The sequence below is a fragment of the Oncorhynchus nerka genome, linkage group LG27, assembly GCF_034236695.1.
Source record: "Oncorhynchus nerka isolate Pitt River linkage group LG27, Oner_Uvic_2.0, whole genome shotgun sequence".
NCBI classification, from domain to species: domain Eukaryota; kingdom Metazoa; phylum Chordata; class Actinopteri; order Salmoniformes; family Salmonidae; genus Oncorhynchus; species Oncorhynchus nerka.
The window spans coordinates 39,635,138-39,661,585 of record NC_088422.1 but is presented as its reverse complement, the minus strand read 5'-3'; the positions used below and the strand labels follow the sequence as shown (position 1 = coordinate 39,661,585).

Here is a 26,448-nt window from a genome sequence, read left to right as displayed (position 1 = left end):
GGATCCCAAGGAGTTTCTGGGTTTGTGAGAGCCCGGTCCTTAACCAAACAAACAGAGAGGAATTTGTGGCATTGTTGGTCCAGAGGGTTGAGTGACAGGGCTGCACTACACCGCACAGCCTCCAACGCAGAGCTTAACTAACAATCATCGAGCCACAGACACAACCAGATGGAGACACCCATGCAACAGACACAGACAGAAAGGCAGGCCCGGTGAAACAGAGGACATCATTATTTTAATGGGAGACATCAGTGCATTCTCATATTTGATTCCTTCTTTACATATAAATAATGCAATACAAAGCGTCATTGTGAATTAGGCTACTCTATTTACAGTAACTAAAGTTGGTCGCCAGGTGTCATCAGACATGCCCTCCCCAGATGTGGGTTTTAGCGCAAGTTATCATTAGCTGGCGACCCGAAAGTTGAACCCTGACCCCTGTGAGGAACTAAGCATTACATTCTGCAAGGCTGAGGCTGATTCTGCACTCCCATTTAAGCCCCTAGGCCCAAGGCACTTTTGTCTATCAACAACAATTAACAGAGACATTTCAAACAATACAATAACAAATTAATGTTTGTCATAAATATGATTCTGACTTGTGCGTTTGGGCAGCTTCATGCAGAAAATACAGAAACTTACTGTTAGATGGGATCAACAACTTTGCCTTGAGCCCAGCAGCAGCAGCCTGCTCTCTGGACTGAGTGCCTCGTTAAGATGAGGCATATACTCATTTGCCTGGCTAAATACACGCAGGCAGTGTGTGTTGGATGGTCCCAGCCTCAGCATGTGTAGTGGGTGATGGAGTCAAGCTGTTCCTGCCGAGCGGGGGGTCAGGGTCCTTCAGTCAGCACCCCGTCCCTGAACGGAGCACACAGGAATCGCCCCTTCCTTCTACACCTCCTCCTTCACCTCTCCACCCCCCTCCTCCACCTCTTCCCGTGGTCTGGCTGCATCCCTCGCTCTCCCTGCCTCAACCCCAGGTCCAAATAAACCTGGTAGCGCTGTTGCTCTCCTCTCTCCCCTCCCTCCATCATCCTGAGCAGTGCGCTGTCACTCCCCTCATCAGGATCATTAATCAGGCATGGCAGATTAGAGTTCAAACACAAATAAACCAGCCCAGTGCCCTGCTCTTAGCTCCCCTCAGCTCCACCGTTCCCCACTCCGACTGCATGACCTGTCCAGCTCAGTCCAGCACTGCATAGTTCTCTGCTTTCAGGACTTGTAGGAAAGGATGATTGGGTGAAGAGTGGACTGGTGTACTTTACATGTTTGAAGACTTAAATAGTACGACATCATTTACGTGACTGGTAAAAATCACAATAGTATAATGGCAGTTAAGTGAAATAAACAAATCGGCCTTATCTCAGAGGGTGATGACTTTGTGGGCTAAACTGCCAGCCGTGTAAATACACAATGTTATCAGTTAGCGCTACAAATGCATCCATGGTCTCCACATTCATTCCATAACAGACATCTCAAATAAGGATTAAAAGATTCCAATGTGCACCTTGAATGTGCCCAGGCTTATTCATTATACACCGACTTCACTACCCTATCATTTCTTTACTAGCAGGTTTTCCGAAGAAAAGAGGGCAATACCGCCACCTTTAGGCAGCATTTGGTACTGCCACCACTGTGGCCCAGGCAGTTTCTTTCCCTCCATCTCTCCCATAGAGGGATTGGGTTGCCAGAGGTTTCTGGCCAAGGCGTCCCCACACACAGACTGACAGAGATTGTTATTGTAGTCCCACTGTATTCCTTTGTGCATTGGGGTTGAGGGGAGGTGAGAGGGGGGGGGGAGCAGAGTGCTGGAATGAGTGGAGGCCTAATCAAGGGCTCTGCACTCTGGCCCAGACTGGGCCCTGTGCTGCTCTGCACCTCTCTGACTGACAGCCTGCCCGCCGACTGTTTGTGTGTGTCCATGGGAAACGGGTGGTGTCACCGCGGCGACGGCCCTTGGCCCATCCATCAGTGTCACCCGGGCAACGCATGTGTCACTTTCAAGACTAATGGACAGGAAGAACAGGAGGAGAAACAACAATATTTGCTGAATATATTTCAGAAACATTAGTTGCCCGGCTTTCTCTCTCTTATACAGTTATTTTCAACAAACTGCAATGGGCCCTAATTCTGATTTATGAGCCAGTTTATTTAAAGGATGCTGCTTGTGTCTGGACGTTTTCACGAACCTGGGTCTAGAACTCCTTATGGCCTTCAAAATGGGAGAAGGGGACATACTACATACATTAAGGGGCTACATTGGGTAACCATGGCCTGGTTAATGTGACCACTAGTCAAACCTGACACAAATCTAGCCTTACCTAGATATAGCATTGCAGTCATGACCTGGAGGAACCTGCAGTGATAAGACGGAGTGGAGACCTGAAATCCAGTGGAACTGGGATGTCAGGGAAAGGAGAGAGAGCTTCTACATGGACCGTTATGAGGTGGCTAGGGTGTATATGCATTACAATTACTTCCCTGTATGCGTCTCTAATGGGACCATATTGCCTTTCTAGTGCACTACTTTTGACCAGAGCCCTATGGGCCCTGGTTGAAAGTAGTGCACTACATAGAGGAGGGTGACATTAGGGACACATTCCCTGTCTCTACGAGGAGGTTCCTTCCCATGTGCTCAGGTGTGTTCAGAGAAGGGGGTGCTTAACCTCAGCAGCCGGTAACCGTGGCATCCAGCCCAGAGCGCTTGCTGACATTGACTTTGGTCAGCTCCTCGGCACAAGTGGGGTGGATCCCCACGGTCTCCTTCAGGTGAGTGAGGGTGGCCCCACACCTGGAGAGAGACAGAGACATAGAGACTTCATCTCATACAACCGGCACCACCCATTCTCCCATCTTTAAGTTTCTCTTAATATAGTGAACAAAAATATAAAACGTAACTTGCAACAATTTCAAAGATTTTACTGAGTTACAGTTCATATAATGAAATCAGTCAATGGGAATAAATTCATTAGGCCCAAATGTATGGATTTCACATGACTGGGCAGGGGTACAGCCATGTGTGGGCCTAGGAGGGCCTAGGCCCACCCACTGGAGAGCCAGGCCCAGCCAATCATAATGAGCTATTCCCCACAAAAGGGCTTTATGCCAATTGCATGCTCCCGCAAAACTTGAAACATCTGTGGCATTGTGCTGTGTGACCAAACTGCACATTTTAGAGTGGCCTTTAAATGTCCCCAGCACAAGGTGCACCTGTGTAATGCTCATGCTGTTTAATCGGCTTCTTAATATGCCACACCTGTCAGGTGTATTAATTATTTTGGCAAAGGGGAAATGTTCACAAACAGGGATGTAAACACATTTGTGCACAACATTTGAGAGAAATAAGCTAGAGAAAATGATTTCAGTTCATGAAACACAGGACCAACACTTTACATGTTGCATTTGTATTTTTGTTTAGTGTAGTATCTCTGCTGCACTGATAAAGGCTCATCTTGTCACGTATATACTCACCTATATGTAGAGTTTACAACGTACATGACATCCATTCATTTTAGATGAATGAATCTACAGATTAACATATGTTAGTATTATAACTATACATTAGAGCCAAAATCATTTTAAAAAAGCAGTTGAGCAATTTCTTAAAATAACCACAACCCTACAACATCTGTATGATCGACTTTGAATCCCTATCTAACTCCATCAAGCAGAGTGGTTGACTTACTGGAAGCCCATAGCAAAGCCCTGGGTAACTTCTCCAGCGTTGGGGCCCGTGAAGTGCAGGCCGAGGATTCTCTGGTCTCCACCCTGCTTACACACCACCTTAAGGCAGTGAGAGAAGCAACGTTACACCCCCTAAACCTCCAGGCTACACTTCAGATGCGACATAAGGAGGTAAAGGTTGCAACTTTGCCAAAATTCACAGGTTTTCCAGAAATCCCGGTTGAAAAACTCCTGGAATCAGGAGGGAATAAGCAGAATATACGGGAATCCTCCAACCGGGATTTCTGGAATACCTGGGAATTTTGCAACCCTACTGTGAGGGCTTGTTCTGACCTTTATGTAACACTGGCTGGCATCTCTCTCAGCCACAGTGAACTCCAGAGGCTTGTAGAAGGCATGGTACACCTAGACAGAGAACAACAGACAACATAGTCCACCAACAATATATAGTACTTCACAATACTTGCTCGTGTGAAAGGTAGGCCCTGGATCTCAGATCGTTCACTATGAATCTGGTATTACAAAACTGTTCTCACAACACTTTGCTCGATTTTTAAAAAAGGTACATTTCAGACCCTGGTTTCATGGTGTGCGTTTTATATGGAATCAGCGAACGTGCCGACACAAGTCGCCGGCCGGGCCATGCACACAGGCAGCTGTCAGGACCCATGGTGCACCTCTCCTGCCGCGGTGCTTTAGATCACACAACGCCTGTCAGCACCTGATACACACGTCAATCAGGCCCTCTGCTCACCTGTCAATCACACAGCGGAGCTACACCTCGCTCTACAACGAGCCGGGGCATTCTGGGCGCCGGTGTTAGCAGCTGGCACTCTGTACACACACACACTCTGTACACACACACGGAGCGAGAGGCACTCTGTACACACACACACGGAGCGAGAGGCACACGGAGCGAGAGGCACGCACGCAATTATGCACACACGCAATCACACCACTTTCTATTTCACAAATGTATAAAGCAGTAGACAGAGGCACACCAGGAGTCACAATCCTTTCCCAGCATACCTCCATTCAGTTAGGGATTCAGCTAGCTATAATGTTAGTGGTTTAGGTCTACTGTACCTCTATGGAGTCCTTCCCATGTCTGCTCTCAGCCTCCTCCTCTGACAGGCCCACACAGCCATACTCCAGAGGGGTGAACACTGTGGTGGCGACCTAGGGACACAACCAATCAGAAGGCACATAAAGTCAGTGGGGTGGCCACCGGACAGACAGAAAATCAAGGATACAAGAAACAAGGCAAGGCAAACAAAGTAATATTATAGCAGGATACTGTAGATAGGCAGACCCATACTACAGGCCGGTCACATCGCCTACTCCATCTCCCACAATTGGGAGTAAAATAAAGTGGTAATCTAATCTACTGTATCTCCTACCATCTACCATTGGGTGTAAAATAAAGTGGTAATCTACTGTATCTGCTAACATTGGGAGTAAAATAAAGTGGTAATCTAATCTACTGTATCTCCTACCATTGGGAGTAAAATAAAGTGGTAATCTAATCTACTGTATCTCCTACCATCTACCATTGGGAGTAAAATAAAGTGGTAATATAACAATGCTACAAAAGACCACAAAAAAGGAACAAAGATGAAACTAGAGCACAAACAATAAGCATTTAAGCAATAAGTATCATTATGAATGGTTTAGGAATAAACATTTGGAAGAGGTGCAGAAGAGGTGCAGTGTGTCCCATTAAAACCCCATGAGTCAGACCAGGTTGCATAATCCAGGGAAAACAACGACTAGGGATTAAAACCCAAAATACACAGAAGTGGAGCTGATTTAACACTTAAAACAAAAGCATAAAACAAAGACATCAAAGGCCACATACAGACAAGCTGTGGAGAGAAGGGGGGTGGGGGGAAGCATAGGAGTAGTGTGTGTGTCTACTCACGTTGTCGTAGTTCATTAGCTCATTGGTCTGGCCTGCGAGCCTGCGGGCGAGGAGCTTCCCTGCCTTAATGGCTGTGGGGGTCAACTCAGGACGACCCTGGAAACACAGAACAACGCTAATGAGTGACATGAGAAAACGGGGAGACAGACAGATAAACAGAGAGAGAAGCAGACAGAGGGAAGCCGACAAAAGTACGTATGCATGCAGGCTCCGCACACAAACACACAGAGCGCACCTCCTTAGCACAGGCCCTTTGGCTATTTAGAGAGAGAGAGAGAGAGAGGGGACAGTTGTGCCTGTGAGTTACTGTGTAGACTAACCTGTAGCCTCTGGCTTGAACACACATCCATGACAATGGCATTGACTAATAAAGGTTTCTTAACTGCCTTGCACACTGAAAAACAAACATTGCTTTTGTATCCTCAAACAATTTCCCCACTCGACCCAACTGACTGTTAGCTCCTTACACTCGTGGGGAATTGCACATTTGGACTCGAGGGTGTTTGGTTTGCTTGTATGACGTCAAAGCGGTATTTATTGTAATCCTCAACGTGTCATCGTTCAAAATACATTGAGTCCTCGTAATTTACAGCGTTCCCCTCACTCAAACAAAACATTTTCAAAAGTTGCCCAATTAGCAGGAGGTGGTAACGTCTCGTCGCGCGCGGGGCTCATGCTCCGAACGGCTGTCAGTCAAAACCCACACAGCGCTGTGAAGCGGAGACACTGAGCGCGGACGTCAAATAGAGCATGTTACTGTACTGCCAATGCGTACCAATTTAGGAGCTTAACAGTGCCCAAGGCTACCATTTTCAACCCGAATACAAGTGTAAAGGCCTACTCACAACAACAGCTTAACAATACAGGAAGGGCCAGAGCTGCAGGGGGAATTCTTTCTGAAAGCTTGACAAAGGGATACTTTGGGATTTTGGCAATGATGCCCTTTATCTACTTTCCCCAATGTCGGATGAGCTTTTTTTATGTCTCTGTGTCCAGTTTATGTCTGGTTTCGTGAGCCAATGCTAACTAGCGTTAGCGCAATGACTGGGGGTCTATGGTACCTAGTAGGCGCCGTGGAAGTAGATAAAGGGCCTTATTGCCAAAATCCCCAAGTATCCCTTTAAGTCATGAGCAACCCGTTTGATTAGCACCGCTGCTGAACATCCTGTTTTCTAAGACAGCTCCTCTGGCGCTGGAGGTGTGTGTGCCTGAATGTGTGTGTGTGTGGTGGTATTTCGGTAACTGTGTTTACACACCACTTGGGTCTGCGTCATAGTAATGCATTTCTTGGCAGTCCACAGGTGCTCTTCAATGTCTCAACACAAAAAGGTGCTCTGTTTGGACATAGACTTAAATATCAATCCACCCCCTTTTAAAAAGTCTCCCAGTATGTGAAAAGATGACAGGCATCAGGGCTAAGAGTGACTCATCAAACGCTTGTGTCAATCTAACCGTCTGGAAGAGGCCTGTGGAAGTTAGGAAATCCACAGCTGGCCACATTAAAAAGACAGGACTGACATTTGATACATGTAGAAGGAGTATTGTGATAGAGCAGCACAGCAGTTTGAGAGGAGTCCTTGTCCCACGACATCTGCTGTGTAGCTCCAGCCATATGCTTCAATATCAAATGGAAAGATAGGCAACATCTAAAATGATGAAATTTGATGGTGCCCAGTGAACTACTACGGTATCACTTCAACTTTTTGCATACCAAAATGGTTTCTTGTATAAAGCGTCGCCTTGGTAGGACCACTCATTTCAGCCTTCCATACATTCCTGGAGAGGTTCACGTTGGTGTTGTAAGGCTGGGTGGGTACACTGAGAGGATGACGGACATGATCAACACCTACCTCGCCGATATCGCCGAAAGCGTAGACGTTCGGCACAGATGTGGATTCGTCAGCAGCCACAAGTATTTTCCCCGACTCTTTGTTGAGCTTGACGCCAACTTTCTCCAGGCCGAGAGTTTTGGTTTCAGGGGCTCTGCCTATGGTCAAGATGGAGGAAAACACAGTCAGAAACTCAATATTATGTGACACATTAAGAGAGAGAGAGGGGAGGTTAATGGAATCTTAAGATTCTTAGAAAAAACAAAACAACTGCTGCTCAGTGTTCATAACACATACCATTGAGTTGGCACGCTAAGGGAATAAGTTAAAGGCATGTCCTGAGACTCTCCATCCAACAGAAAGGCAAATCTTATCCAGCTAGAAGAAGAAACAACATCCGCACAGCTGGGAGGAGGAGGAGATGGGGAGCGATGGAGGCTTGTCTTTTGGCAGGGGATAGGAAGGCATCCCGTCAGCCACCTGGGGCGCTGGTTGTCATTTCTGCCACTTCCTGGGGTATGGTTGACTGATGCTGTCAACGCTTGCCCATCTCGTCGCCCCATCTCCATGGCGATGGTGAGCACACCAAGCACCCCTGCAGCACCGGCCCGGGACCTGGTCGAGGCTCTCTGCCTCCCTCGTCTTCCCCTCTCCCCCCCCACCTTCTCACTCCCTGCCTGGGTAACACAATAATCCCGCTTCTCGGCAGGGCCTAGGAGGTACCCACGTACAACGTAGATGCTATCGGACAACAAGAATAACAACCCCTCCCCCCCCCGCAAGACCCTTTTCCTGGCTGGAGCCGAGGAACAACTTCCTCCGTTGCAGCCAGACCTGGGACTGGGAGGGCCGAGGGACCTGTCCATTACTGCAGCACGGGTGGTAGAGAGACAGGCAGTAAGGCTCAAAGCAGCGGTTTTCTTGAACTAGGCTAGTCTAGCAGGACCATGTAGAGCCACCAGTGTTCAACTATGCAGATTAGGTCTAACACAGGGATCTCTACTCAAAGTATGTACACACACACACACACACACACACACATGTGGGAGAGCACACTGCATACATACCTTGCTAAGAGACAGTGCATAGTTGGACATTCTAGCATGAGTTGTGTTTACAAAAAGTTGGTTCTTAGGAGGTCTTGCCCCACCCTACCAAACCACAGATCATTTCTGTCAGGACTATCCGAAACCAGTATCCACTCTGTTCTCTCTATGTATAGACTCTGCTACTACAGCCACTCACGGCCTGCTTTTCCTGCTTAACTGGGTTTCTCCATCTAGGATTGGAGACTGTTGGAGTGCCACTGTTCCATTGTGTGGCGTGGACACAACAAGAGGTTCTGCTGATAAGAGCCTTCAGTGAGTGTGGAGCCACACACAGGGGTAATGACAGGCAGGTCTGATAGGACTACGCTGAACAAAGACTGTTGTAACACACAGAGGAAATCTCAAGACCCAACAGCTAATTAGCCACAACAAGCTTCCTGGCACGACTTGAGACCAACTAGGCCTACATGGCAGCTTTTTAGATCAATCAAGTGAACATAGACGAGAGAAGAAAATAAGACTGCATTTTGGGGAAATAGATTATTTTGTCTCCAAAAATAGTTTTCTGAGAAGGCAGCATATTGAAGGCCTAGAATGAGCATAAGAGATGTGATTGTATCAGGATCCGCACTTTGGCTCAGAGAGACTTCTCTGAGTATGGGGAGTAGGCTTCTCTCAGAGAGGCTTCACATCCAACCATTTCAGTTCACATGGAGACATATGCATCACACAAACTTCAACCTCTTTTGGTGTTCCTCTCAAAATCTGAGAGGAAAAGGGTTGGGGTAACACAAATAGGTGTGAGAGAAGCGTTATGTTGTACACCCAGAGGAAATAAGCTGTTTCCTCTTCTGTGCTGTTGGCCACCTGGCCTTGGGTGCGGTCCTGAGGAAGGACAGGCCTCGAGAAGGATGACCATGGAGAAGCAACCATAGCTACAGGACTGGAACAGACAGTCCCCACCAACACCAGCCTCCTATTCCTCCCTATGAGTAGTTCACTGTCTGAGTCCTGATTCTCCACCCTTCTCCCAAAGTGTGCACTTGCACACTTTCCAACACAGATTTACAAGCATTAAATCAATGCAAGTGTAATTATTGGCTCGAGGGAGATTCCACCATTGTTAAATCCATGACAGGAAATATGCAAGTGCACTCTTTGAGAAAAGGGTGGAGAATCGGGACATACCCACAGTCTTTTATAGCTCCACTGAGGGCACAGACCCAGTCTGACCTGTAGTGTAAAGGGAACATTGGGGAAGTGGCGAGAGGCCCACTCATAACTTCCACAGTCAGTCAGACAGACAGACACACACACTTCAAAAGGAGAGGCCCAGAAGTGGATGTCCTCACTGCCCTGCACGACAACACCAGGGTAAAGCCCGCAATAGACTGTAGCCTACACAGTAAGGTAGTAATGTAAGCTAGAAATCAGGTAAGTATAAAGTCATATAACCCACATACACTGGGGAAAGCTTTACCCCCTGCTGGGTGAGAGTGCATGTGAGGATGAGACCTGCACCGTCTGCACCATCTCAACCATGAAGAACGTCTATCCACCAAAATATAACAACTCAGTGAAAAATATCATTTGTGCTGCCAATTTTCCATTAGTCTCAAAGTCTGGGTGTTTTGAGTGCAGTGACTCGACAGAATAGACACTTTGCCTTGATGTTCACATTGTGAGAACCCCAACTCTCTGAGAGCTGAAACCTGCCAGGGCGGGAAGAACGTAATCTCTCCATAAATGTCACCCATATCCTGGTCCCTGTCACACGCACAGGCAGAGAGAGAGAGAGAGAGAGAGAGAGAGAGACACCCGCTCTAGCCTCTCCTGGCTGGTACTGCAGAGTCACACACTGCTGGGACTCGGCATGGCGTAAGGTCAGGTTTTGGGAAACAAAGACGCCTCAACACAAATAAACATTGGCTGGGCAGCCAGGCGGAAGTTCCCTCCATTGTGCTGGTTGGCGGAATGAGACAAATTACATGGTGTGATAGAGAGAAAATGACTGTGGCGCGAGAGAGAGAGGTCTGTTGGGTGCGCAGAGCTGCAGACAGACAGGGCCTTGCCGTGCAGATGCTGCAGGGTGGATGAGATGGTGCGGCCGGGCAGCCTGGTTTCCTCAGGGCTGGCACGGCGGGCAGGAAAGCCCAGAGCAGAGTGGGAGAACAAAGGAGGGAATGCAGTGACCCCCCGTGCCTGGGTGCATCCTGCTCCCCTCAGCCAGAACCAGGACTCAGCGCTGGGCTGTGTGATTAACACTTCCCCTGGTGGTTCCATCACTCACGCTTTATTACCTTGTTTTTGAGCTTGATACCCTCACAGTCTGCTGACACTGCACTATATTGTGGATGACAATAAAAGAAATGGAAAGGGAGGACGACGAGTAGTTCCACTGACACAGTATCTCAGGATACGTTGTTGCAAAGCCAGTTATGTTATGTATGTTATGTGGCCTACTTAAGACACGTGATTGCAGCTACTACTAAAATAGTAGGGACTTAGTACCCTAATGTAGTAATTTGTGTGACAACTCAGCAAAAAAAAAGAAACGTCCCCTTTTCAGGACCCTGTCTTTCAAAGATAATTTGTAAAAATCCAAATATCGTCACAGACCTTTATTGTAAAGGGTTTAAACATTGTTTCCCATGCTTGTTCAATGAACCATAAACAATTAATGAACATGCACCTGTGGATTGGTCGTTAAGTCACTAAAAGCTTAGACGGTGGGCATTTAAGGTTACAGTTATGAAAAGTTAGGACACAAAAGAGGCCTTTCTACTGACTCTGAAAAACACCAAAAGAAAGATGCCCAGGGTCCCTGCTCATCTGCGTGAACGTGCCTTAGGCATGCTGCAAGGAGGCATGCAGTGTGTCCAGGGCAATAAATTGCAATGTCCGTACTGTGAGAAGCCTAAGACAGCGCTACAGGGAGACAGGACGGACAGCTGATCATCCTCGCAGTGGCAGACCACGTGTAACAAAACCTGCACAGGATCGGTACATCTGAACATCACACCTGCGGGACAGGTACAGGATGGCAACAACAACTGGCCGAGATACACCAGGAACGCACAATCCCTCCATCAGTGCTCAGACTGTCCGCAATAAGCTGAGAGAAGCTGGACTGAGGGCTTGTAGGCCTGTTGTAAGGCAGGTCCTCACCAGACATCACCGGCAACAACGTCTCCTATGGGCACAAACCCACTGAAACAGACAGGACTGTCAAAAAGTGCTCTTCACTGACGAGTCGCGGTTTTGTCTCACCAGGGGTGATGGTCTGATTCGCATTGATCATCGAAGGAATGAGTGTTACACCGAGGCCTGTACTCTGGAGTGGGATCGATTTGGAGGAGGGTCCATCATGGTCTGGGGCGGTGTGTCACAGCATCATCGGACTGAGCTTGTTGTCATTGTAGGCAATCTCAACGCTGTGCGTTACAGGGAAGACATCCTCCTCCCTCATGTGGTACCCTTCCTGCAGGCTCATCCTGACATGACCCTCCAGCATGACAATGCCACCAGCCATACTGCTCGTTCTGTGCGTGATTTCCTGCAAGACAGGAATGTCAGGTTTCTGTTGCCATGGCAAGCGAAGAGCCCGGACCTCAATCCCCTTGAACACATCTGGGACCTGTTGGATCGGAGGGTGAGAAGTGTCCGGGAACTTGCAGGTGCCTTGGTGGAAAAGTGGGTAAACATCTCACAGCAAAAACTTGCAAATCTGGTGCAGTCCATGAGGAGCAGATACACTGCAGTACTTAATGCAACCCCCCCCCCCCCCTTGTTGAGGGACACATTATTAAATTTCTGTGTGTCACATCTGTGGAACTTGTTCAGTTTATGTCTAAGTTGTTGAATCTTATGTTCATACAAATATTTACACGTTAAGTTTGCTGAAAATAAACGCAGTTGACAGTGAGAGGACATTTTTTTTTGCTGAGTATATCTTCCTCCTCAGACACACTCACCTACAGCCCACAGCACAGAGTCGAAGGTGTCCCGTTGGTCCTTTCCTGTCTGTTCGTCTGTCCAGGTCACCTGCAGCACCCCAGAGGACAGCTTGTCCACGCTCTTAGGGACACTCCTCCAGGAGAACTTGGTGCCATAGGCCTCCATGTAGTCTGTCACTAGCCCTGCCATTTGCTGCAGCACACACAAGAGGGAAATCATTGTAGGTTGTTGACAACCCAAAGTCACCTTTCCAGCACTCCAAATTGGGAAAAGTATTATTCCAAACTTATATTGGTAGAGTAAAGCCCCCAATATCATCAGAAGACAACTAAATAAATCTAGAAAAGAACAGTAATAAATTATACTTTGACTTCCTACATATCTCTAAAACCTGAATCGTGGCTACAGTTTGACCAACAGACAGAAATGTATAATAAACATGTATAAAGAAATACATGTATTTCAAATAGTGTACAATCAATTTTTTTTAAATGCCTTAAGAGCAGCAGTACCTGATCAAAGCCTCGGAGGGGGATGCTGCGCACCATGACTGTGGTCTCCAGCCCAATACCGGTCAGGAAGCCAGCACACTCCAGTGCCACATCTTCATACCAGTGTTCAGGAAAACAGAACAAACGCTCTCATAGAGGAACCTCGCCTATCTTTAGTTAAAGCACATTTGACCGCGGAGAAACGAGAGCATAACAGGCAGAGATAGACAGAGGTGACCCCAGTCTAGGAAGAAGGGGTCACCACAAACTGCAATTCACTACTTTTTCCCTTCAACATTAGAGCCAGGCAAGTACCATACTCCACAACAACTCACTGACACCACACAGTCTAACCAGTGACTCATGTTCAAGCGCCGTCAAAAGGATACAGCTGGCACCAACTACAAGTCTGAAAGGCAAAAACAAAGAAATTACATTAAATCTTACGTTTTCATTTAAATGCTTTCTCTTGGAGGTTATATAGTACAGGTGTATGTCAGAGGTTATACTCTACATGACCAAAAGTATGTGGCCACCAGCTCGTCGAACATCTCATTCCAAAAATCATTGGCATTAATATGTAGTTGGTCCCCCCTTTGCTGTTATAAAAGCCTTCACTCTTCTGGGAAGGCTTTCCACTAGATGTTGGAACATTGTTGCGGGGACTTGCTTCCATTCAGCCACAAGAGCGTTAGTGAGGTCTGGCACTGAAGTTGGGCGATTAGGCCTGGCTCGCAGTCGGCGTTCAAATTCATCCCAAAGGCTTTCAATGGGGTTGAGGTCAGGGCTCTGTGCAGGCCAGTCAGGTTCTTCCACACCGCTCTCAACAAACTATTTCGGTATGGATCTTGCTTTGTGCATGGGGGCATTGTCATGCTCTAACAGGAAAGGGCCTTCCCCAAATTGTGGCCACAAAGTTGGAAGCACAGAATCATCTAAAATGTCATTGTATGCTGTAGTGTTAAGATTTATTTTCTTTGGAATTAAGGGGCCTTGCCCGAACCATAAAAAAAAGCCCCAGATCATTATTCCAAAGTTACAGTTGGCACTAAGCATTCGGGCAGGTAGCATTCTCCTGGCATCCGTCAAACCCAGATTCGTCCATTGGATTGTCAGATGGTGAAGCATTATTCATCACAGAGAATATGTTTCCACTGCTCCAGAGGGCAATGGCGGTGAGCTTGGCATTGAGCATGATCTTATGCTTGTGTGCAGCTGCTCAGCCATGGAAACCCATTTCATGAAGCTCCCGACAAACAGTTATTGTGCTGACGTTGCTCCCAGAGGCAGTTTGGAACCCGGTAGTGAGTGTTGCAACCGAGGACAGACAATTTTTACACGCAAAGCGCTTCAGCACTTGGGGGGCCCGTTCTGTGAGCTTGTGTGGCCCTACCACTTCGCGGCTGAACCGTTGTTGCTCCTAGACGTTTCCACTTCACAATAACAGCATTTACATTTGACCAGGGCAGCTCTTGCAGGGTAGACATTTGACAAACTGAGGTGGTATCCTATGACAGCGCTTCGTTGAAAGTCACTGACCTCTTCAGTACGGCCATGCCACTGTCAATGTTTGTCTATGGAGATTGCAGGATGTATACTAGATTTTACACACATTTCAGCAACGGGTGTGGCTGAAATAGCCAAATCCACCCATTTGAAGGGGTGTCCACATACTATTTTATATATAGTGTATAGTACAGGTATATGTTGGAGGTTATATAGTACATGTGTTTTTCTATATGATACACTATATTCATTCATACATTTTCTTTCAAATTATCTTGAATACTGTGCTAAACGTTTACTCTGAATGTACTACTCTGTTTACTCTGAATTAAAAGTGCTGAAAATGCTGTTTGAACATCGAAGGCCCCACTACTGTAAAAAGTCAAGACACCGAGAGAGAGAGAGAGAGATACAGGCAGAGAAAGATATGCAGGGGGGATGCATAACAGAGAAAAAGACAAGGGGGTGGAGGATTTGGCAGGGTCGGTCTTTCTCTGTGTGTGTGTGTGTGTCTGTGTGGGCCAGGTGAATCACACCTCTAATCCAGCCCTGAGCTCCACCGTTGTTTGTGGAGCTAATTGCTAGCATTCAGGCTAATCCCTGGGGATGGGGTGTGCGATGTTTCCGTGTTCAGGGCTCTGTCCACACATCCCTCTGCTGAGTGATGCCTGTCACCCGCATGGAGAGCCTCTCCCTATTTCACCCACCCTCTAGCCCTCCAGGGCTCCCCCACCTCAGGATTCTCTACCCTGGCCCAGGCTCTGACAGCTCAGGGAGCCTGGTGCACACAGGCCCTGACGAGGCCCCCCACATGCTAGCGCTAGCCGCTGAGAGCGCCAGTATCCGCTGCTCACGTCCACCTAACGCACATCTGCACTTAGTGCAACATTTTGAGGTGGCTTATGTCGAGATTAGGCCTGGAGCTTTAACCTGATTCCACACTTTCATCAACGACATCTCATTTTCCTGGCTGGGTCTATGCATGGTCATATTGCATGTCAGAGTGTCTCTGGGATTTCTCTCTCTCCCTCATCCAGCTGGCGGTGTCTGAAAGCATGGGTGGAGGTGTTCAATGTACATACAGTAGGTACAGCCTCACAGGTGGGTCTCAAAAACACTGCATCCAGGCGTGAACAGGGGATGGCTGCTTGTGAAAACAAGGAACTACAGAGGGTTGGGATCCAGTGAGAGGACATAGTGATACAGTGTCTGCCCTGCAAATGTTACTGGACTCCGCTGAATGATAAGCAGTATAAGGAGAAACCTACAACAAAGACAACGCAATCAAACATTTAGGGCTCGTGTATTAACCTCACATACCAATCCAAAGTCACCTTAATGAATGTAGGGGTATGTCGGACTGTCGTAGTTTAGAATTAGCCCGAGTCGCTCTCATAACCTTGGACCAGTCTTCAGCAGTCCAGACAAGAGATAAGTGAATCAGTGTCCTCCTCTAGCGTGTCTGCTATGCTTGCCACAATAACAGAGCTCTTTCACAAGTGTTCCTAAGAGGGGAGAGTTCTATTGGCAGCAGACTTGATCAGTGTCCAATAGATACAGGATGTGAACTCAACTCCTTTACACACTGTAGTGACTACAGAGCAAGAAAGGATACAATGTGTTACAGTCTCCCTGGGTGCTTTTGAGCTTGTCATCACAGACTCATTTCCTCAGTTGCTCTAAAGGATGACAAACAGCAGCATATTTCAAGCCTGGTTCACTGAGCTTTAGCTCTGGAATTAATTTTGAATGGAAACATTGAATAAATAAATATAGAATCCTAGAAAATGGAAACGGTGCATTACATACTGCAATAAAACCAAAAATAAAACATCTTACACTCATGTCAACACTTCTCATCACTCTCGTATGCGTGGGAGTGTGCGAGCGAGCGTGCTCCAGCCCCTCTGAGGCATTCGTCACTCACCTGGAGCCATCCACTACCTCCGCCAGCCTGTCAACTCAAACACCCTCTCAGACCCCACCTGCACAGCTGACAGCTCAGAGCAGAGCAGCACAACAACTAGTCAACAACTCCTCAACAGCTCCTCCTAGGTAGCGAGGGATAGGTCTGAAGAGAGGAGAGCCACGGGAGGGCCTGCTAATCCTAACCCCTAGTAGCCTGAGGGCAGATATCACCAACAGTAGGCCCCTACCTAACAGCCTCACTTACCTAAGGCACCCCTACCTAAGGCCCACTCACATTAAGGGTTTCCTGGACTCAAGTGCTCTTTCCACTCACTTGAAAGCGCCATAGAAAGCTGTGAGCAAATATTTGTGATAATTGCTTTGGAAAGATGCTGAAAGAGGGGAAGGAAAGTTCAGGGAAACACGTTACACGCCGAGTGGCATCGTCTTAGAATGGACTCTACAGTACGAGTTCATATTGCCATCTAGTGGTAGAAAGCTAAAAGACAGGCTTGTTTGGCACACGGGAAATACTGTGCATATATACTGAACAAAAACAGAAACACAATTTTACTGAGTTAAAGTTAATAGAAGGAAATCAGTCAATTTAAATAGGCCCTAATCTATGGATTTCACATGACTGGGCAGGGGCGCAGTCATGGGTGGGCCTTTGGAGCCAGGTCCACCCACTGTAGAGCAAGACCCAGTCAATCAGAATGAGTTCTCCCACACAAAATATCTTAATTACAAACAGAAATACTCCTCGGTTTCATCAGCTGTCCGGGTAGGCTGGTCTCAAACGATCCAGCTGGTAAAGAAGCCAGACGTGGAGGTCCTGAGCACGTGTGGTTACACATGGTCTGCGGTTGTGAGGCCGGTTGGAGGTACTGCCAAATTCTCTAAAACGACTTTTGAGGTGGCTTATGGTGGGACAAACTAACATGACATTTTCTGAAAACAGCTCGAGTAGACATTCCTGCAGTCAGCACACCAATTGCACACTCCCACAAAACTTGAGACGTCTATAGCAATGTGTTGTGTGACAAAACGGCACATTTTAGTGGCCTTTAATTGTCCCGAGCACAAATTACACCTGTGTAATTTTATTTTTTACCTTTATTGAACTAGGCAAGTCAGTTAAGAACAAATTCTTATTTTCAATGACGGCCTAGGAACAGTGGGTTAATTGCCTGTTCAGGGGCAGAACGACAGATTTGGACCTTGTCAGCTCAGTGATTTGAACTTGCAACCTTTTGGTTACTGGTCCAACGCTCTAACCACTCGGTGCCCTGCTGCCCAGTAATGATCATCATGTTTAATCAGCTTCTTGATATGCCACACCTGTAAAGTGGATGGATTATCTTGGCAAAGGAGAAATGCTCACTAACTGGGATGTGTGAGCTTTATGTGCACATGGTAAATGTCTGAGATCTTTTACTTCAGCTGAGAAACATGGGACCAACAATTCACATGTTGTGTTTATATTTTTGATCAGTGTACATTGTAGTCATTTAGCAGACGCTCTTATCCAGGACGACTTACAGGAGCAATTAGGGTTAAGTGCCTTGCTCAAGGGAACATTGGCAGATTCAAACCAGCGACCTTTTGGTTACTGGCCCAACACTCTGCACCGCTAGGCCACCTGACTAAACTGCATTTAGCAAGGATTTTCGATGTGCAGATGACTCGGATAACTCAGCCCTCTGCTCTACACTGGTGGCACACTGTACAGTTACATTAACAAACCTTAAACTCAAACCCCCATTGTGTTCCAAGTGGAAACGGTGTGGAGAGGCCAATTAGACAGGTGATGACAGGTTTTAAATGGCTGGATTAGAGATGGGTTCAGCAAACGTCAGGAAACCCACACACACAGCTAATCCGAGTCAGGAGAAGAACACTTAGTAGAAGCGTCTCTGTGTCTTGGATCGGTCACTATAACCGAGGTGTCTGTGTATGTCTGCTGATGTACAGTATTGCATGGTATGTGTATTACAGGGAGGTCTGTTACGGTGACCGAATTACCGCAACATTGGCTGTCACGAGTCATGACCGCAGTCAAATTCCACGTGACCGTTTAGTCACAGCAACTAGGCTTCTCCAAGCTATGATGGTCATTAGTAGTCTACCAAACTTGCTATTCTACAAAGTAGAAAATAGTAAAAAAAAAAACCCTTGAATGAGTAGGTATGTTGAAACTTTTGACTGGAACTGTGTGTGTGTATGTATGTATGTATGTGAGTGAGATGTGTGTGTGTGTGTGTGTGTGTGTGTGTGTGTGTGTGTGTGTGTGTGTGTGTATATATATATATATATACACATACATACACACACACACACACACACACATATATATATATACATATATATAAATAAAAATAAGTCTAAATTAAGCATATAGGAGGAACTGTTTCTTTGTTAAACGCTGAACACAGAATACCCTCTCCCTCAGATATTGTTTGGAGAAAATATGTTTTATTCAGCTTTGTTCAATTGTATTCTTCATACTATAAAATAATGCCACGGAACGCAAAGAAAATCTTGTCTGCTAAATGAACTAGTGTAGCCTACAGCCATTTGGCATAGCCAAATCAGGACAACTCAAGAGTATTCTATTCTGTTCTTAAATAGACTACATTTTCTTCATATCATGTTTCTTTAGACCTGTCTAAAATAAATAATGGATTTAGGTGTAGGCTATATTACATGGATTTATTAGACTTTTTAAAATGTTCCAAAGATCTGCATCAGTGGCTTGTATGCCATGCGTGGAAGCCAGGAGATGGTAAATGTGTTCATGTTAATTGCTGGTCAATTACCGCGAGACCGGCAGTTATTTCCTTGACAATCACCAGCTGACAAAATGTAATGACTGCCACAGCCCTAGTCACAGGATGTACCACTCACGTCTTGCCAGGGGACTCCTTCAGCCAGAAGATATCATCACTAGTGATGCCGTGCTCGACTGCTCCAGGGATCTGCAACACAGGAAACAGAACAGTTCAAGACAACAACACCTGTCCGTTTGAATCATACAATTTTCAGTACAGCCTCTGGTAAAAGATCAGCTCCGTTGGACAGATGAGGAAGGTTATCTCTGCTCCTTGTTACTTTGTTATCAACAGACAGTGAGCAGCAGCTTGTGATACACCACAGAGGGAGGCCTTGGACCCATCGGTTATCCCAAACAGCACCCTGTTCCCTATGTGGTGCACTACAGAGTGAAAAGCTAGGGTGGCATTCGGGACACAGTACCAGACACAGCCTCCCTCCTCCTCCACCCAGAGACAGGCATGTTTTACCACCACGCCATCAGAAGCTTCAGATCCACTGTGGTGTTATCAGCAGCTGTCTACTGGGCAAGGACACCACACAAACAGAGACGGGGATAGAGGGAGAAGCAAAGAGGTTCATACTTACATGTGTGGGGTACTTTGGCCGCCCCCCAGTGGCAATCACAATATTCTTAGCAGTCAACATAATCTGCCAGACAAGGGGGAGAGACATGATAACTTCAATAGGAAAAAATGTAATATGGCATTGTTGAAATTATACTCTTTCAATTGTGTGAAACAGCAATTAATTTGAAAAAAAAGACATACGGTGAACATTTAAAAATGTCGCCATTAACTCCCAGTTTAAATGAGTGTTACCTCTTTTCCTGTCCTGGTTAACCCTTTCACCGTGTGCTCGTCCAACAGACTTCCTTTAACGTTCAGATACTTCACTTCCCTGTCGAACACAAACAACATTATGACAGCGCAAACACCACAGGAAGACTCATAGGAGATCTTGTGCAAAGACAGGGTTTGGCTAAGATAGGTAAAGCCTAGATCGCTAAAACCTGTTTTCAATGAAACTGGGTATAATAAATATGAGATTTGGTTGCACAATGTATACATCGGTTGTGAGAGTATGGGCACATACAGGCATGGAAACACACCTGTTTAGCCCTGTAGCCATTCAGTCAGAGCACTGCTTATAATTTATTCCCGAACCGCTGTAACCTCTGTGTACCAACAGGTCATAACAAAAAAGGGTAGGTATGTATGTGTACATTTTTAAAATTTTTTTTTTTTTTTTTTAATCACTGCTCAAGTCGACAACAGAATCTATGATCTAAAGTGGCTGTAGGTAAGGAGGAGTCACTCACTTGTCCTGAAGCTGGACACGGTGACCCCAGTTGAGAGACCTGACGTGGTTCTGCACAGCCTCTGCCATGGTACTCCTGGAGAAAAACACATGGTATTGGACAGGCATCTGTGATAAGACAAAATAAAACAATGCGCATTTTCACTCAGTGTCCATTACGTGGCAAGCATTCGTCGTTAAATCAGCTAATAAAATTGGTGGATTATGAGTGATCTGAAGTGTGTTATTCAAAGAATATTCCTCAGTTCACCACAAAGACGCCCTATGTTGAGCTGTGTGTGAGTCACCATGTAGTGCTGACATCCTGTAGTCATCCCGTGTGGCTCAGTCGGTAGAGCATGGCGCTATTAATGCCAGGGTTGTGGGTTTGATTCCCACGGGGGACCAGTACAAAAAAATTACCCAAAATGTATACACCCGCTACTACTGTAAATCACTCCGGACAATAGTGTCTTTCCTGCTAAATGACTAAAATGTATTGAATGTACAACCAAGGTCAATCCCCCCCATCATGTCTTACTGATATATATGCCATCTAGTGGTTATGTAAGGGTCCATTAACCTTAGTGTTGAATGCTTATCAATCCAAAACATTGACCAACATTTCACCTAGTATGACTAAAAATATATACAGTGCCTTGCGAAAGTATTCAGCCCACTTGAACTTTGCGACCTTTTGCCACATTTCAGGCTTCAAACATAAAGATATAAAACTGTATTTTTTTGTGAAGAAACAACAACAAGTGGGACACAATCATGAAGTGGAACGACATTTATTGGATATTTCAAACTTTAACAAATCAAAAATGGAAAAATTGGGCGTGCAAAATTATTCAGCCCCCTTAAGTTAATACTTTGTAGCGCCACCTTTTGCTGCGATTACAGCTGTAAGTCGCTTGGGGTATGTCTCTATCAGTTTTGCACATCGAGAGACTGAAATTTTTTCCCATTCCTCCTTGCAAAACAGCTCGAGCTCAGTGAGGTTGGATGGAGAGCATTTGTGAACAGCAGTTTTCAGTTCTTTCCACAGATTCTCGATTGGATTCAGGTCTGGACTTTGACTTGGCCATTCTAACACCTGGATATGTTTATTTTTGAACCATTCCATTGTAGATTTTGCTTTATGTTTTGGATCATTGTCTTGTTGGAAGACAAATCTCCGTCCCAGTCTCAGGTCTTTTGCAGACTCCATCAGGTTTTCTTCCAGAATGGTCCTTGTATTTGGCTCCATCCATCTTCCCATCAATTTTAACCATCTTCCCTGTCCCTGCTGAAGAAAAGCAGGCCCAAACCATGATGCTGCCACCACCATGTTTGACAGTGGGGATGGTGTGTTCAGGGTGATGTGCTGTGTTGCTTTTACGCCAAACATAACGTTTTGCATTGTTGCCAAAAAGTTCAATTTTGGTTTCATCTGAGCACCTTCTTCCACATGTTTGGTGTGTCTCCCAGGTGGCTTGTGGCAAACTTTAAACAACACTTTTTATGGATATCTTTAAGAAATGGCTTTCTTCTTGCCACTCTTCCATAAAGGCCAGATTTGTGCAATATACGACTGATTGTTGTCCTATAGACAGAGTCTCCCACCTCAGCTGTAGATCTCTGCAGTTCATCCAGAGTGATCATGGGCCTCTTGGCTGCATCTCTGATCAGTCTTCTCCTTGTATGAGCTGAAAGTTTAGAGGGACGGCCAGGTCTTGGTAGATTTGCAGTGGTCTGATACTCCTTCCATTTCAATATTATCGCTTGCAAGGTGCTCCTTGGGATGTTTAAAGCTTGGGAAATCTTTTTGTATCCAAATCCGGCTTTAAACTTCTTCACAACAGTATATCGGACCTGCCTGGTGTGTTCCTTGTTCTTCATGATGCTCTCTGCGCTTTTAACGGACCTCTGAGACTATCACAGTGCAGGTGCATTTATACGGAGACTTGATTACACACAGGTGGATTGTATTTATCATCATTAGTCATTTAGGTCAACATTGGATCATTCAGGAGATCCTCACTGAACTTCTGGAGAGAGTTTGCTGCACTGAAAGTAAAGGGGCTGAATAATTTTGCACGCCCAATTTTTCAGTTTTTGATTTGTTAAAAAAGTTTGAAATATCCTATAAATGTCGTTCCACTTCATGATTGTGTCCCACTTGTTGTTGATTCTTCACAAAATACAGTTTTATATCTTTATGTTTGAAGCCTGAAATGTGGCAAAAGGTCGCAAAGTTCAAGGGGGCCGAATACTTTCGCAAGGCACTGTATATAGACAGTACCAGTCAAAAGTTGACACATTTCCTCAGTCATTTAAAAAAAAAAAAAAAAAAAATTCTACATTGTAGAATAATAGTGAAGACATCAAAACCATGAAATAACACATGGAATCATGTAATAACCAAAAAAAAAGTGTTAAACAAATCAAAATAGATTTTACATTTGAGATTCTTCAAAGTAGCCACTCTTTGACTTGATTACAGCTTCACGCACTCTTGGCATTCTCTCAACCAGCTTCATGAGGTAGTCAAGCGGAATGCATTTCAATTAACAGGTGAGCCTTGTTAAAAGTTAATTTGTGGAATTTCTTTCCTTCTTAATGCGTTTAGGATAATCAGTTGTGTTGTGACAAGGTAGGGGTGGGTATACAGAAGATAGCCCTATTTGGTAAAAGACCAAGTCCATATTATGACAAGAACAGCTCAAATAAGCAAAGATAAATGACAGTCCATCATTACTTTAAGACATGAAGGTCAATCAATGCAGAAAATGTAAATAACTTTGAAAGTTTCTTCCAGTGAAGTCACAAAAACAATCAAGCGCTATGATGAAACTGGCTCTCATGAGGACCACCACAGAGTTACCTCTGCTGCAGAGGATAAGTTAAGAGTTACCAGCCTCAGATGACTGTTCAGAGGAGACTGCGTGAATCAGGCCTTCATGGTCGAATTGCTGCAAAGAAACCACTACTAAATAACAGCAATAAGAAGACACTTGCTAAGGCCAAGAAACACGAGCAATGGACATTAGACCGGTGGAAATCGTCCAAATTTGAGATTTTTGGTTCCAACCGCTGTGTCTTTGTGAGATGCAGAGTAGGTGAACAGATGATCTCCGCATGTGTGGTTCCCACCGTGAAGCATGGAGGAGGTGGTGAGATGGTGCTTTGTTGGTGACACGATCTGTGATTTATTGCGAATTCAAGGCACACTTAACCAGCATGGCTACCACAGCATTCTGCAGCAATACGCCATCCCATCTGGTTTGAGCTTAGTGGGAATATAATTTGTTTGCCAACAGGACAATGACCCAACACACCCCCAGGGTGTGTAAGGGCTATTTGACCAAGAAGGAAAGTCACCTGACCTCAACCCAATTGTGATGGTTTGGGATGAGTTGGACCGCAGAGTGAAGGAAAAGCAGCCAACTAGTGCTCAGCATTTGTGGGAACTCCTTCAAAACTGTTGGAAAAGCATTCCAGGTGAAGCTGGTTGAGAGAATGCCAAGAGTGTGCAAAGCTGTCATCAAGGTAAAGGATGGCTACTTTGAAGAATCTCAAATATCAATTATATTGGTTACTACAAGATTCCATGTGTTATTTCATAGTTTTGATGCCTTCACTATTATTCTACAATTTAGTAAAAAAAATTAAACTTGAATGAGTAGGTGTCCACTTTTGACTGGTAAAATCAAATCAAATGTTATTAGTCACATGCGCCGAATACAACAGGTGTAGTAGACCTTACAGTGAAATGCTTACTTACGAGCCCCTTACCAACAATACTTGTTACTTTTTTTTGAAAATGCAACTAAAGAGCAGCAGTAAAATAATAGCAAGACTATATACAGGGGGGTACCAGTACAGAGTCAATGTGCGGAGGCACCTGATAAAAACAGAGAGTAGCAGCAATGCACATAGTCTGGGTAGCCATTTGATTAGATGTTCAGGAGTCTTATGGCTTGGGGGTACTGTATATATATTGTTATTTATTAAATCTAGTGATGGGAATTCAAGAATTTTGCTATTGCTTTACAAAATAGTTCAGGAAATGTGCATATCCACAGGTCTCCATTGTTCTCGTACTAATGAGATTTACCAGTCATGGGAGATGGGCCCGGGGATTTGCCAGCCATATTTCTGAGCGTCTTTCAGAGCTGTGCCCAGCAGAGCAGCCTGGTGCATGAGCTTCTTGGGAATGCAGCCCACGTTCACGCACGTACCACCAATGCCCCACTTAGTACCTGAAAGGGAAGCATGAGATGTTTTGTTTATCTTCTATATTCAATGCAGATTGGTCACAACATGCATACTGTTTCTTTACTCCGAGAGAAGGAAGGAGAAATGTGTTTACAGTTCAAGTTAAGCTGATTATGATGAATGCACAGTCAGTATAACATTTCTCTTACCTTTAACTGACGGCTCCACATAATCTAACACAGCAACTTTCTGTCCTAGCTGAGCCGCTGAAAACAGAGTACATGATGTTTTGGTCAATCGTCACGTTCAGTAAAGCTCAATTAGACCAGTGGAGGCTGCAGAGGGGAGGACAGCTCATAATAATGGCTGGAATGGAGCGAATGCAACGGTATCAAACACATAGAAACCATGTGTTTGATACCATTCCACTCCAACCAATACCACGAGCCTGTCCTCCCCAATTAAGGTGCCACCATCCTCCTGTGAATTAGACATTATCCCACATATAGAACCTTCACATATAAGGGTCCATTGAGCCAGTCAACTTGGTAACAAACCATCTGGGGTACATGATTGTATACTATTCTGAAGAACAGTGGTTCCCAGTGGTGTAAAGTACTCCTTAAGTAGTGTTTTTGTGTATCTGTACTTTACCATTTATATTTGACATCATTTAATGGACTACTGAAAGTTGTAATAGTAGAATGTACAAGGTGCCATTTCGAAATTGGGTAGTGCATCAGCAGTTTTCCTCTAGGTCCATCATTGCAGACCGTAGAGAGCTATTTGTAACTTGTCAGAATTGTCAAGATCAACTAGCCCATGTCAGCTAACGTTTTTTAGCCCATTGATTTTGTTGCAATGTTTTACTTACTCAAATATCATATGAACACACAAGACAAATGACCAAATGTATAGAACTGCAGGAAATAAGCTTAAAGCCTGCCAAATGTTCTCTCAGCCAACAAGAGGGGTTTGAACGGTGCGTAATGCCCATAGAAATAGGCTTGGGCGCTATGTTCCCCAACGCGGAGTGAAAGTTAGTGAACCCCTGCGCAAGAACACCGACTAAACAAAAGGGAAGTCCCTAGCTCATAACGTATTGTAATACTAATGCTGAGATCGAGACACTCACCTTCTTTGGAACAAGCCAGACCCCCAGAGCCACCACCAATAACGACGAGATCATAGTCAAACGTTCCTGTAACAAACCAAATGCCATGCCATTCAATCTCTATTGGACAATGCTGATAGTGAGACCATAATAGACACAGCCAACATGTATGTCTGAGGTTACTCATCTAGAAACCAAGCTGACAAGTGCAGAGTGAAGAGCATTTGAAAATAGCATGTTAATTCTACCAAAGACACTTAATGTCGGCAAGGAATACTTCACACTGACAGCTTGTTTGGCGTTGACAGGTAGCTTAGCTAACGTTAGCAGGGTCATGTTAGCCACTGTAGTGTAACAAACATAAAAACTAAACGCTGTGCGATAATCTGTCAGTTTGTCACAAGCTAACTAGTAATATGGCAACAACCTCCCTACCCGTCAAGTTTCTCGTAAGAAGTTGAATGCAGTTGATGCGTTTCCACCGGTGTCTGACTCTACATAAGGCTGCCATGTTGTTCTTATAAAAGGACCGTCACGAAGTCATAGGCGTCTGGAAATCTGCCTGACCTATTCTACCTATGTGAGGCACATTCACTAACGCAACGTTGTCAAATGTTGCAAAGTTGAAATGGCGTTGTAGTGTTGGAAATAG

General features: G+C 45.4%; 1 protein-coding gene across 1 annotated transcript; it reads right to left on the bottom strand.

The window, feature by feature from the left end:
- Positions 1-213: 213 nt before the first annotated feature.
- Positions 214-26,339, bottom strand: LOC115111763 (thioredoxin reductase 2, mitochondrial-like). The gene is made up of 17 exons (XM_029638167.2): positions 26,232-26,339; positions 25,818-25,883; positions 24,892-24,948; positions 24,582-24,726; positions 20,502-20,576; positions 20,002-20,080; positions 19,769-19,831; positions 19,256-19,326; positions 13,324-13,343; positions 12,956-13,047; positions 12,461-12,635; positions 7,459-7,595; positions 5,609-5,704; positions 4,774-4,866; positions 4,021-4,092; positions 3,689-3,786; positions 214-2,794 (listed from the first exon to the last, which is right to left on the bottom strand). The coding sequence occupies exons 1-17, from the start codon at positions 26,305-26,307 to the stop codon at positions 2,671-2,673; spliced, it is 1,539 nt and encodes a 512-aa protein (XP_029494027.1). The 5' UTR covers positions 26,308-26,339; the 3' UTR covers positions 214-2,670.
- Positions 26,340-26,448: the final 109 nt, after the last annotated feature.

What these genes read in the sequence shown, in the direction of transcription:
- LOC115111763 (XM_029638167.2), bottom strand. Translation starts at nt 26,307, where the DNA reads ATGGCAGCCTTATGTAGAGTCAGACACCGGTGGAAACGCATCAACTGC. An exon ending in TAACCAGGACAGGAAAAGAG is followed by an intron (nt 19,832 to 20,001) that starts GTAACACTCATT and finishes CTTGTCTGGCAG; the next exon opens with ATTATGTTGACTGCTAAGAA. An exon ending in AGCTAATGAACTACGACAAC is followed by an intron (nt 4,867 to 5,608) that starts GTGAGTAGACAC and finishes TTGTGTCCCTAG; the next exon opens with GTCGCCACCACAGTGTTCAC.